At 42.9% G+C, this 13,950-nt stretch overlaps 1 protein-coding gene across 10 annotated transcripts in view; it reads right to left on the bottom strand.

Annotated features, from left to right (window-relative positions):
- Nucleotides 1-13,950, bottom strand: part of RALGAPA1 (Ral GTPase activating protein catalytic subunit alpha 1) — a 368,491-nt gene that overhangs the window by 90,262 nt on the left and 264,279 nt on the right. For all 10 annotated transcript variants that reach the window (XM_077464690.1, XM_077464691.1, XM_077464695.1 and 7 more), the window contains 3 exons: nucleotides 11,206-12,058; nucleotides 9,985-10,056; nucleotides 2,806-2,929 (listed from right to left, as the gene is read on the bottom strand). In XM_077464690.1, the coding sequence (XP_077320816.1) occupies nucleotides 2,806-2,929; nucleotides 9,985-10,056; nucleotides 11,206-12,058 (1,049 nt within the window). The remainder of the gene's footprint in view (nucleotides 1-2,805; nucleotides 2,930-9,984; nucleotides 10,057-11,205; nucleotides 12,059-13,950) is intronic.

Here is a 13,950-nt window from a genome sequence, read left to right as displayed (position 1 = left end):
AGACTAAAATTTAACTTTTTAGAAGGCGTGTGCCCCGTTACATCTGGCATAAAACCAATACAGCATTTCATAACAAGAACATCATACCAGACGTGGTGGTAGCATGATGGTCTGGGGCTGCTTTGCCACTTCAGGACCTGGACGACTTATCATAATTGAGGGAACTTTGAATTCTGAGCTCTACCAGAAAATCCTAAAGGAGAATGTCCGGCCATCAGTTCGTGACCTCAAGCTCAAGTGCACTTCGGTTATGCAGCAGGACAATGATCCGAAACACAACAGCAAGTCCACCTCCAAATGGCTCAAACAAAGCAAAATTTAGGCTTTGGAGTGGCCTAGTCAAAGCCTGGACTTAAATGAAATTGAGATGCTGCATCATGACCTTACACATGCCGTTCATGCTGGAAAACTCTCCAATGTGGCTGAATTAAAACAATACTGCAAAGAAGAGTAGGCCAAAATTGCTTGACAGCAATGTGAAAGACTCATTGTCAGTTATCGCAAATGCTTTATTGCCGTTGTTGCCGCCAAGGGTGACAAAACCAGTTATTAGGTTTAGGGGGTATTTACTTTTTCACTTAAAGGCAGACAGGTTTAGAAAGCTTTTTTGCCTTAATAAATTAAACAATCATATTTAAAAACTGTATTTTTTATTTACTCAGAAAGGAGGCAAATGCTTTTTCACAGCATTGTATATATGGGCACAATTTTCATACTTTTGTCTCTCTTTGCCACCAGAACAAAATTAAACCAAAACCATCCAAATTAAGTGTAGACTTTCAGCTTTAATTCAAGGGGCTGAACACAAATATAAAGTACAAATTTTAGGAACTGCAACCATTTTTTATACACAGCCCCCCCCCCCCCCATTTTCAGGGGACTATAATCATAAACAAAATGTTAATTTTAAATATTTTGTTGAGACTCCTTTATTGGCAATGACTGAATGAAGTGGGTTTCCTCCTTTCTAATGCTTTGCAGGGCTCTAACTGCAGCTGTCTTCAGTTGTTCTTTGTGGGTCTTTCTGCCTTTAGTTTTGACTTCAGCAAAAGTGAAATGCATGCTCAATTGGGTTGAGATCAGGGGACCGACTCAGCCATTGCAGAATATTCCACTTCTTTTGCTTCAAAAGTTCTTGGGTTGCCTTTGCAGTGTGTTTTGGATCATTGTACATCTGTACTGTGAAGTACTGTCCAATCAACTTTGCTGCATTTCGCTGAATCTGGGCTGACAGTATGTCTCTAAACACTGCAGAATTCATCCGGCTGCTTCTGTCACATCATCAATAAACACCAATGACCCAGTGCCCCTGGGAGCCATGCATGCCCATGCCACCACACTGCCACCAATATGTTTTACAGATGACGTTATGTGCTTTGGATCATTAGCCGTTCCAAGCCTTCTTCACACTTTTTTCTTCCCGTCATTCAGGTACAGATTATTCTTAGTTTAATCCATCCAAAGAATGCTTTTCCAGAACTGGTCTGGCTTTTTTAGATATTTTTTGGAAAAGTCTAAACTGGCTTTTATATTCTTCAAGCTTACGAATGGTTTGCCCCTTGTGGTAAACCCCCTGTATTTGCTCTCGTGAAGTCTTCTCTTGATTGTAGACTTTGACAATGATATGACCACCTCTTGGAGAGTGTCCTTCACTTGTCTGGATGTTGTGAATGAGTTTTTCTTTACCATAGAGAGGATCCTGCAATCAACCACCACTGTTGTCTTCTGTGGACGTCCAGGCCTTTTTATGTTGCTGAGCTCAGCAGTGCGTTCTTCTTTGTTGTTCTTTGTTGATTTGGCCACTCCTAATGTTGCCATCTCTCTAATGGATTGGTTTCATTTTTGAAACCTCGCAATGGCCTGCTTCACTTGCACGGACAGCTCCTTTGAATGCATGATGTAGGTTCACAGCAATAGATTCCAGATGCAAATACCACACTTCAACTCCAGACCTTTTACTTGCTTAATTGATGAAGAAATAATGAAGTAGTAGCCCACACCTGGCCATGAAACAGATTTTTTTTTTCAATTGTCCAATTACTTTTTGGTCCCTTAAACCTGAGTGAGCACTTTCAGCCCATATCCATTATATAACTATAGCTTGAATATGTTTTGTTAAATACCTAAAAAAAAAAACTCAAATTGTGCCTGTGTCCAAATATATATGGACCCAACTGTATGTCAGTACGTTACTGTTAGGCCTCATTTACATGTACACTCGTGTGAGGGCCATGTTTGCCCGCACAGACATGAGGATACACAGGTTTTCAGTGCATCCTCATGCAGACAATTCCAAGGTGTACACTTAAGTTTGTCCATTTGAACAAGGCCCAACAGTAACGTACAGACATGCATATACACCGGCATATATTTGTACATAAATACACACACACACACGCATAACGTACACACTCACATATGCTAGTGTTTTGAAAAAACACAGCTTACTGTGCTTGGCTCACTAGGGTTTGACCAGGTAATCCAAAAGTTATATTTCAAAGTTCCCAAGCAATATAAAAAGTGAGGTGGTCCCTTTTTACATCTCCTAAGAACTTTTGGCACCAAGAGACCCTACCACTCTTTCTGCTCACCAAAGGGTAGATGCTCCTATTTCTTCTTTGATATCCAACACATAAAATTAGTAAAACATCCAACAAGAAGAGTTAGACCTCCTTGTAATGGCATAAAAATAAAAAATTTAATTGCCATCAACCAATAAAAAACGAAGCCCATATATTTGGTGCAGTCTCTGCTAAATTGTGTAGCTGTGCTCTTTTATGTAAGATATGAACAGGGGATTATTACCTCCCATCCAAGTCCTGCAACAAAGTCTTCATACTCCTGGCTGCCTCCAGTGTTCGAGAGTATGGATTGTTTGTCTTCTTGGCCATCAGCAATATAGAACACTGCTATTTTGTGTGTTTCACGGCTGACAGGAGAAAGAAGAAAAAATAAAAGTTAAATCTCAGATTCTCTATACATAATATGAATAATGAATCTGAGAAAACCAACAGACTAAAACACATCATACAAAAGTTTTTAAAGCATAAGTTCAGATTCAGGAACGTGTTACATGTTACACTTGTTCTTAGGGTGGAAAATCCAACATGTTCCCACTCCTGCAGTGGCTCGACGATCGGAAGCCCTCTGTGTGACAGCAGTACGGGGAAAAGTTTTCCATACCAGCTGTCACTTTTTGAAAAGAGCGTGACCGTTACATTCAATCACAGAGTTGAATGAATGCACTACAAGTACTGATATTCTTTGCGGCTGTCGGCTTGTAGTTCTCATTGAACTACCACTGCACTATTGTAGTTAGATTCTGCCTGCTCGTATGATGTACAGGCAGACAGCTTACACTGACAGCCTGCAGGGAGACCTGCATGGCACCAGTTATCTGCTGATCCCCGCTGCAATTCTTTCCAGGCTCCTTAAAACAAAAAAAATAGTAAATATATTATTTTTACCTGCATTTTTTTTTATGTGAACTAATCCTTTAACCATTTGTAGAATTGTGTCGGACTAAGGTAAACACCTAGTATTTAGCACCTCATCCCAAATAATCAAGTATTCAAAAAGGGGGATAAATTGGAAGGGGATTATAGCTTGCAAATAATAGAAACTGTATGTATAAAAAGTTATAGTTTAATAAAGACAAGATTAACCACTTGCCGCCTGCCCTATAGGCAATTGACGGTGGCAAAGTGGTTTCATAATCCTGATCGGACGTCATATGACGTGATCAGGATTTTGAGCTGCTGCGCGCCCCGGGGGCACGCATCGCGGCGATAGTTGTTGCGGGGTGTCAGTCTGACACCCGGCAACTATGATCTCGGGAAAGAGTCTCAGACGGAGACTCTTTACCACGTGATCAGCCGTGTCCAATCAGGGCTGATCACAGTGTAAATAGGAAGAGCCGGTGATCGGCTTCTCCTCTGACAGGGGGGTCTGTGCTGATCGATTATCAGCGCAGCCCCCCGAGGATGCCCACACTGGACCACCAGGGACGCCACCAGACCACCAGGTAATCCTCCCTAGACCACCAGGGATGCCAGTCAGTGCCCACAATGGATGCCAATCAGTGCCCATAATGGATGCCAATCAGTGCCCACAATGGGCATCACTGATTGGCATGCATTATTGTTTGGCACCGATTGGCATCCATTAGTAGAGTACAACATAATACAATGCCGCCTATCAGTGCCTACCTGTGCCGCCTATCAGTGCCCATCCGTGCCGCCTATCAGTGCCCATCCGTGCCACCTATCAGTGCCCATCCGTGCCGCCTGTCCATGCCAATTTGTGCCACCCATCCGTGTCGCCCATCAGTGCCACATATCAGTGTCCATCAATGCCACCTCATCAGTGCCACTTCATTGGTGCCACATCATTGGTGTCCATCAGTGCCGCCTTATCAGTGACCATCAGTGAAGGAGAAAACGTACTTATTTACAAAGTTTTGAAACTGAAACAAAAAAACAAACTTTTTTTTTCAAAATTTTCAGTATTTTTTTTATCTGTTTAGCAAAAAATAAAAACCGTAGAGGTGATCAAATACCACCAAAAGAAAGCTCTATTTGTGGGAAAAAAATTATAAAAATGTAATTTGGGTACAGTGTAGCATGACCGCGCAATTGTCATTCAAAGTGTGACAGCGCTGAAAGCTCAAAATTGGTCTGGGCAGGAAGGTGTTTAAGTGCCCTGTATTGAAGTGGTTAAAAACCAGAGCAGTTTGTTGATTAGCACAGGGCTTGACAAATTTGCTTAGAATCTAGGAGCCAGCTGAAAGAGTTAGGAGCCAGTTATTTAAATCCTCTACCCAGCGCCCAGAACTGCATGTCTGGGGCATCGGACAATAAGAATTGCTCATGCCTGATGCCAAGAGAAAAAGGCAATATTTAAAAATAAAATAAAAATCAACTTTTGTTTTGTTATACGTTTTTGCAAATACGTTTTTTTCTCCTTCACTGATGTGCTTTGATAGACGGCACCGATGGGGCGGCATTGAGGTTGGAACTGATGGGCACTGGCAGGAGGCATTGATGGACACCAATAGGCAGCACTGAGGTGCCACTAATGGGACCTGGCAGGTGGCACTGATGGGTAGCTTTGGCAGGTGGCACTAACTGGCATTGGCAAGCGGCACTGGATTGCACTGGCAGGTTGCACTGTTTGGCAGGTGGTAATAGGTGGCACTGGCAGGTGGCACTGACTGGCACTGGCAAGTGGTACTGATTGGCACTGGCAGGTGGCACTAACTGGCATTGGCAGGTGGCAATGGGTGGCACAGATTGGCAAGTGGCACTGGATTGCACTGGCAGGTGGCACTGGATTGCACTGGCAGGTGGCACTAACTGGCAGGTGGCACTAACTGGCAGGTGGCACTAACTGGCAGGTGGCACTGGATGGCACTGGCAGGTGGCATTGGCATGTGGCACTAATTGGCATGTGGCAATAACTGGCACTGGCAGGTGGCGCTGGATGGCACGTGGCACTGACAGATGGCATTGGCAGGTGGCACTGGCAGATGGCACTAGGGGCAGGTTGCACTGGCAGATGGCACTAACTGGCATTGGCAGGTGGCAATGGGTGGCACAGATTGGCAAGTGGCACTGGCAGATGGCACTAACTGGTGGCACTGCATTGCACTGACAAGTGTCACTAACTGGCACATGGCATTGGCATGTGGCACTAACTGGCACTGACACTGGCAGGTGGCACTGATTGGCACTGGCAGGTGGCACTGGCAGATGGTATTGGCATGTTGCACTAACTGGCATTGGCAGGTGGCAATAACTGGCACTGACAGATGGCATTGGCAGGTGGCACTAACTGGCATTGGCAGGTGGCACTGGATTGCACTGGCAGGTGGCACTGGATGGTATGTGGCACAGGTTGGCACTGATTGGCAAGTGGCACTGGATTGCACTGGTTGGCACTGGCAGGTGGCACTGGATGGCACTGGCAGGTTTCACAGCCAATAGTGTAACTGTGAAACTGAATGCTCCCTGCAGTGCTGCACTGTGTTAAACTGTATGGAGAGAGGAGCTGACACATCCAGCGTGATGTCAGAAGTGGGCGGGACCCGGCAGCTATCCAGCCAATGATTGGGCTGCTTAAGAAAGGGGAGGGGCCACATACATGTATTTGCCCGCCCAGATCCCATCCCATTGGCTGGTGTTGGAAAGCTGTGTCCCGTCCACCCCGACATTCAGCCTCAATTTTGACAGCTTCTCTCTAAACACATTTTCACACACTGCGGCGCTGCTCTGCCAACAGTGTGTGGAGAAGGGAGGAGGATGTCAGAGGCTGCTGAGCTGCTCTCTTCCTGCTCCATCCCGACTACCAGACAGCAACAGAGGCACCTGTCAGTGACAAGAACCCAGGCGCCAGGGCACAACTTCTAGTCGCAACGGCGACCTGGCGCCTGGGATTTGTCGAGCCCTGGATTAGCATTTAACTATCCCGACATGTTTCGCCTTATGGCTCCATCGGGGTAAATATCAATAAACCAATGACTACAAGACGCTGTACAAAAAAATAGAAAATATAACATAAGCAAAATATATTGAATATAAACATATATAATTGCATGTAACAAAGACATCTACATCATTTGCCAATATCCACCCAAATGGGGAGCTTACGGCCTCAGAATTCCCAAAGATGGCCACCAGCAAGAGTGGGAAGATGGGGAGGCACTACGCGGCCACAGAGGACACACAACAGCCAGGCTAATAAAAAGGAAAAAAAGGGAAGGAAAAAAACATGAGTCCCAAATGTTTTCAGTATTTTGGAGAAATCGCATGAAGATGCCAATCGCAAAAAGGTGCTTAAAGGATAAACCTATGATGAGTATAGAGTTTTACAGACAAATTATTTACTTAAAAGAGAGTTAACTCAGAGCATGTAGTGGAGGGCGCCTAAAGTATATGGCAACGTATGCCCAATACAGATGGAATAAATGGTTCTGAAACGGAAAAAGAAAAAAAAAGAGAAAAAAAATGGGAAAGTAAAAAATGAAAAGGACGTATTAAAACGAAGTATGAGATAAGCTTCATGAAAAGAGATTAGTCATCATTAGTCTATTACATGGATATCTTATATATAACCCTGTCTTATCTTAGTTTTCAAAATTATTCATAAATTGATGGGTGAAAAAAGTCTAGAATTGGATTCTGTAAAAATCCAATCCTAGGCTTTATTCACCCATCAATTTATCATTACTAATAAATCATTAGTCTATATCATACTTGGTTTTAATATGTCCTTTTCATTTTTCCTTTCCCATTTTTTATTTTTTTGTTTCAGAGCCATTTATTCCATCTGTATTGGACACACGTTGCCCAATATTTTAGGTGCCCTCCACTACATGCTCTTCAGTAATTTGTCTGTAAAACTCTTTACTCATCATAGGTTTATCATTTAAGCACCTTTTGGTGATTTGCATTATCGTGCGATTTCTCCAAATGACTGACAGTGAAAACATTTGGGACTCAAGTTTTTTCCTTCCCCTTTTTTCCCTGTTTTATTAGCCTGGTCGTTGTGTGTCCTCTGTGGCCGTGTAGTGCCTCCCCCTCTTGATGGTCCCTCTCTTGGCTGTGACCCTCTTTGGGAATTCTGAGGTGGTAAACTTCCCATTTGGGTGGATATTGGCAAATGATGTAGATTTGTTTGTTACTTGTATTTATGTTTATAATCAATATATTTTGCTTATGTAATATTTTAATATTTGTACAGTCTCTTGTAGTGGTCGACTGGTATTTTCACTGATGAAGCCATAAGGCAAAACATGTCGGGATAGTATACGAATATGAGATCCCCGTTCTACATGAACTTTTGTTACCTGACCACCATAATGAAATGTTAAATGCTACTCAGCAAACTGCTCTGTTTTTTTATCTTGTCTTTATTAAACTATAACTTTTTAAATATACAGTTTCTATTATTATTTGCAAGCACCGTGATAATCCCCTCCAAATTCTCTCCCTTTTTTTCAGAATTTAAAAGTTCCCCCCAAACCATACATTTTCTGAAAGCACATGACCTGTAGAATAAAAATAAAAAAAAAACAGATTTTGTGGGCCCCACAATAAATGTTCAAATTTTCACTAAAAATACACTATAATCATTAGTGCACACAAACACAAGATAACTTACAAAATTCCTGCTAAATTGCTACCACAGCATTGTTCACATGGGGCATACTAAAGTGTATGGCCATTGAGGGTCATGTTTATCTGCACAGGCGTTCTGTGAATCCCCATGCAGGCAGTCCCATTTATGTCAATTGAGATGCAACGCCTGCACAGGCATAGCCCCTGCTCCCAATCTGACATCCGTGTGGGTGCACGACCCTGAATGCAGATAGTGTGAGCTCAGGGACATGTAGCCGGATTGACATAAATGTCAAATTGGGAGCCACGGCTCTGTTCGTGCAGTTACTACATCCCAAATTACATTAATGGCACTGCCTGCACAGGGAATTTTGGAACACCTGTGTATCCCTGTACAGGTGAACAAGGCCTTACAGGAGTGTACGCTGTGTATGCCCTATGCGAACAAGGCCTTATGCCACTTTCAAACGAGCGAACCAATCAGGCCTGCCGGTCTGTTTTTCCGACAGACCCGATTGGACCACCCATCGTTCTCTATGGGGATGCGAATATAAATGTACAGGTGTCAGTTTACAGAGAGCATCCGATCCAATCCAGTCCATATTGCCACCAGAACACTATCACCATAGTGACACTGTACTAGTCGGGGGGGGGATTCTTATTTTTTTACAATTTGATTGCTTATTACAGTGATGATTACTGTAATAAGAAATTGGTAAGACTATCTAAAGGTTACATGTTTACTACTGTGATGCTGTAATTGGTCGGAGTTATCACATGATAGAGGGCATCTGATTGCCCAGACGGAAAACAGTTAACTGACATCTGCAAATATAAGGTTCATTCCTTTGATTCTTTATTTTTACACAGCAAATCCGGATTTGATTAATCAGGGCTGAGAATTGCTTGGGTGTAGGAGGCGAGTCAGGACTGGATGTGCTACATATGCCCTATGTACTATGTACTATGATGATTTTTTTTTTTTTGGGGGGGGTGTTTAGCACATTCAATGTCTTGAACTAGCCAAAGAAGAACTCCGCCAAAGGTTTTAAGTGGAAAGTACATCAAGGATATAGCAAATATTTTGCTAATTTTTGTAATCCTGTACCATTTATCAACCATTTGAACCTCTGTTGCATATATCTTATCTAAACCTTCCTCCAGAGCCCTTAGCAGAATGGAACAGAAGGAATGCAAGAACATTTAAACAGACATTTAGCTAAGCAGCAGGCAGGAAGAGGGAAAGAATGAAGTTAAATTAACCCATCAAGGGATAAATATGGTGCGTGGTTCCTATTCCTATTCTTCATAACTTAGTGTTCACTGACCCAGAATGCAGCCAATAAAGCATCAACATGTACAAACTTGCAACTAATGGAGATTTGAAATGCATAATATGCACATGCCTATTTTAGGTTGGTGACTCACTAAATAGTGGAAGAAAAAGCATAAGAACCCTGGAGACTGTACCTTTAATACCAAACATTGGTGACAATCATATCCTTATCCTGAGAGGCAACAGACTTAGGCAGCCCATTCATTAATCATTTTTTAATTAAAAACAACACACTCATAGTGTATAAGAGAATCACTCTCACTGTGTTATTGTGTACTAACTGCCCTGCAATTAGAGCACACTGATTATAGCAAGCAGCACTGATCGATTGGAGAAACCTGACAAGGCTGGTTGTACAGAGGTCGATTGTTACTTCTGTACAGTCAGCGTGCCCCATACATGGATCGAAATTTCATCAGTCCCTGCTAAATTTGTAGAATTTCAATACATGTATGGTTGGCCTTACTTTTTACCTGTCACATAAAACCACTGCATACCCAGACAAATATCAGCCAACTGCACAGCTCTTACCATTGCCTGGAATCAAGGTTTCTCAGCTCCCGCAATAATTTTTCATTTTTCCTAAGAAGGTGAAAATTTCTCCTGAAAAATGAAATTACATATAGAACTATAATACCAGATGTTACATCACAATCAATTTTCTACAGACATTTTTTTTTTTTTTTAAAACAATGAAACCCAGATATGCACCAGTTACAGGTGCCAATTGTCATGTCTTGCAAGGCAGAAGTAAACATCATAACTTGCCTTATTTTTACCTTTCAAGAACTTCCAATGCCAGACGGACCACAGAAAGCCCAAGAAATACACAATTGTCAAATTTCTGAAAGTCCATGGTTACACAAGACTAACCATACTTTTGTCTCTTTTTCTAATATGAGAGTGCTCGGGTCTCATAATCGGTAACTCAGTTCCTGACCTCTGAACGGCAGGCGGCAGGGAGGAGCAGCTTTGACTGGCTTTTGTCCATGCGAAAACAATTTCTCTCCCCCATACAATTCAAAAGGAATGCAAAAGCTGCTTTAGGCAGGACTATAGCAAGTAAGGAGGGTCAACTGCAGTTGTCAAGTTATGTATGTTCTTAGAAGGGTCTCAAATGAATATCTAAAGCCCGTTGTATTTGTCCATTGGCAAAAGTGCCGTTACACCCTTCCTTCCCCCAATACCCACAAATACCAGTTCTTTTTAGGAAGCTCGCAACAATGGAAAAAAAACAAAACACGACAATGCACTTTATGGCTTATCACTACTAAATAGAGTTACTTTCTTTACTTGGTTCTCAGTACAAGTTTCACTTAAGGCAGCACACTGGCTAAATGGTCAACACTCCTGCCTAGCTGCACTAGGGTTGTTGGTTCAAATCCTAACCATGGCACAGAGTTTGTTCTCCTTGTGCCTGCGTGGGTTTCCTCCGGGTAGTCTGGTTTCCTCTTACACTCCAAAGACATGCTGGGAGGTTAATTGGCTCCTATCTAAACTGGGCCTAGTATGAATGCGATTTACGGACCTTAAATTGTAAGCTCCTTGTGGGCAGGGACTGATGTGAATTTACTATATATATGTGTAAATTGACAGCACAATATATAAGTATCTGTAATAAATAAAGACAAACCCCAAAAATTTTAGATATGTAATTACAGTTGAGGAAGATGAAGCCCTAACATAATACAGTGTAGAAGCTGCATTATAGCAAACAGCAGCATAAAATAAAAAAAACAGGTCAAGCTTTACCTCTTCTCCCATGAGTTCATGCCTAGGATACTGAGCAACAGTCGTGAGTAGTAGAAGGCTGACTCCGGTTTTTGGTTGGCTGGTTCCTCCTGTGGCATTGCTCTCATGTGCAGATTGCTGCAATGCTTCTCCACAAACTCCTTCTCTTCTGCACTCTGTTTTAAAATGGCATTACTGACCTCATTCTCTAGTTTCTCAGAGAAGCAGGCAGGTGGAGGTGAAGGAACATTCAGAGGGACTCCTGCTCTTTGAAGGCACTCAGGGCCCGTGGCTCCCAGGTACTGCAAAAGGCAGTCAAGGACATCTTCCTCATCTGATAAGCTGTCCCATAAAGGCAGAGATTCCCTGCCTCTCCTCCTTGACTGGAATGCGGAAAACTCCTCAGCTTCCCGTTGGCTAGTTGAATGTTCTTCCTCTAGGGTAACAGAAGATGCAGGAAAAGTAGGTAGAAGGGAAGACCACTGAGACTTTTGTCCAGAACATTCTAGTGCAGGTCCATAAAGGATGGAAGATTCCCAACTGTATTTACCTGAAAGGTCCCTCATGATAACACGCACTATCGAGCTGGCAGAAGACATGTCCTCACCGGGAGGTAGCTTCTCTTCTGCTGGAATCTGCAAGCATGAAACCAGTGTAGTGCTGTTCAAAGAAAAGAATTGGAGGTTGGGGCTGTGGAAGAGCTGTGGGGAGAGGTCGGAACTGTCACTGTAAGGATTGTCTTGATTCTCACAGATATGACTAGTGAGCATGGAGGGGTCTCCACTCATTGGATAATGTCCTAAATGATTCACCAGGTGTGTAATAACAGTCCGTGCTGCTACTGGAATCAAGCCTTGTTGCATGGGTATTTTCACTAGAAAAAAAAAATGTATATATTATCATGTGGACAGAAAACATAAAAAATACAGTAACAAATGGAATATTATGGAATTACTGAAAATAAAAAATAGGATTTTTACATCATACTTTTCTTTGAGTACATCATGGGATAGAGTCAGGCTAATATTCATCACCTGCTGGGTTATACTTCATCATTAGGTAAATGGACTGGTAAAACAGACAGGAAGTGATCACCTATATAACCCCAACCCATACAGGAAGCACTTTAGTTCTCAATTCTCAAAAAAGAGGAGAGGTATCTCTGTGTCCCATGATGTATTCAAAGAAAAGGATTTTACAGCATGATGTAAAAATCTTTTTTTCATACATCATGGGACAGAGAGTCAGGCTAATATTACCTGCTGGGACGTCCCAGAGCAATAGCCTTGAGGGGAGGGAGACACCCTGCCAAACAATAGCCATCAGAACTTATATGGCAGCCCACAGTACGCTGCTCAAACATCCACTTGATAACATTTTGTGAATGTATGCACTGAAGACTTCGCCCCTGGTAGAATGAGCTCTCACCCTACATGGAGGAGTTTTATGTTTCAGACCTTAGGCCTGAATGACCAACTGAAGGATCCAATTGGCAATGGAAGCTTTGGAAGCCGCCTGCCCCTTCTTCCAATCCTCGAATCACCGCAGATTTAGACAAATAAACCTGGACTGCCCGGATAATGTCCAAAGAATGCAGTCATCTCTCTTCTGCTGAACAAGGCTTAGAGAAAAAAGTAGGCAAAATAATGTTTTGATTTAAATGATAGGCCGACACAGCTTTTGGCAAAAAAGATGGAACAGATTGTAACACGACTGTCATGGTGAAGGATCAAGTACGGTTCCCTGCATGAAAGGGCCACCAACTCCGACACCCTTCTAGCCGAGATGAGAGCCATCAGGAAGGCTAGCTTGTGTGACAGCAAGTCTAATGGAGTTTCCTTAATAGGTTCAAATGGTTGTTTCTGTAACACAGATAGCACCAAGTTCAAGTCCCAAGGACACATAGGTGACCTAATGGGGGGAGCAAGTGATTTGCCCCTTGCATAAAAGGTTTGGATCAGTGAATCGGAGGCTAAAGGCCTTTGGAAGAATACTGATAGGGCCAAAACTTGACCTCTGATTGTATTCAAAGCCAACTTGATTTCCACAGCTGACTGTAGAAAAGAGAATTCTCCCAATCACATATTTCCGAGGATGCCATTTTCTAGCTACACACCAAGCAATATAAGTCTTCCAGACCTTATGATAAATCTTCCTAGTGACAGCTTTTCAAGCTTTCACTAGAGTAGATAACACTGGTCCCGAGATGCCATGGTCCTTTAACACCCTGGCTTCGATAGTCATGCCGTAAAATTTAGAGACTGTAAATTGGGGTGGAATACAGAACATTGAGACAGTAGATTGGGGCGACGTGGAAGCAGCCATGGTCCATCTATTGTCACAGTCTCAATCTCCGGGAACCAGGGTCTTCTGGGCCAGGGTGGTGCCACCAGAATGACTGAAACCCCCTCTCTCCGAAACCTGTGCAACAAATGTGGAAGGAGAGATCGGAGGGAAAACATAAACCAGGGAGTACTGGCTCCATGGAACTATCAGAGCATCAGCTCCAACTGCCAGAACATCTCTTGTTCGAGATACAAACTGCTGTTTGTTGTTGAACCTGGATGCCAGTAGGTTGACCTTTGGCCATACCAAAGTTTGGCAAATTTCCTGGAACACCTCTGGGTATAGGGACCATTCTCTGGGCAGATCTGCTGGTGGCTGAGATAATCCGCCTTCCAGTTCTCTACTCCCAGGATATAGACCGCCGATATAATTGGCACATGTCCCTCTGCCCAGGCTAGTATGTAATTCAGCTCCTTCAGA

The sequence above is a fragment of the Lithobates pipiens genome, unplaced genomic scaffold (genome assembly GCF_037356315.1).
Source record: "Lithobates pipiens isolate NorthernLeopardFrog02 unplaced genomic scaffold, aLitPip1_a1.2 Scaffold_30, whole genome shotgun sequence".
Classification (NCBI taxonomy): domain Eukaryota; kingdom Metazoa; phylum Chordata; class Amphibia; order Anura; family Ranidae; genus Lithobates; species Lithobates pipiens.
The sequence above is the reverse complement of the archived record's forward strand: the minus strand, read 5'-3'. Positions and strand labels throughout refer to the sequence as shown.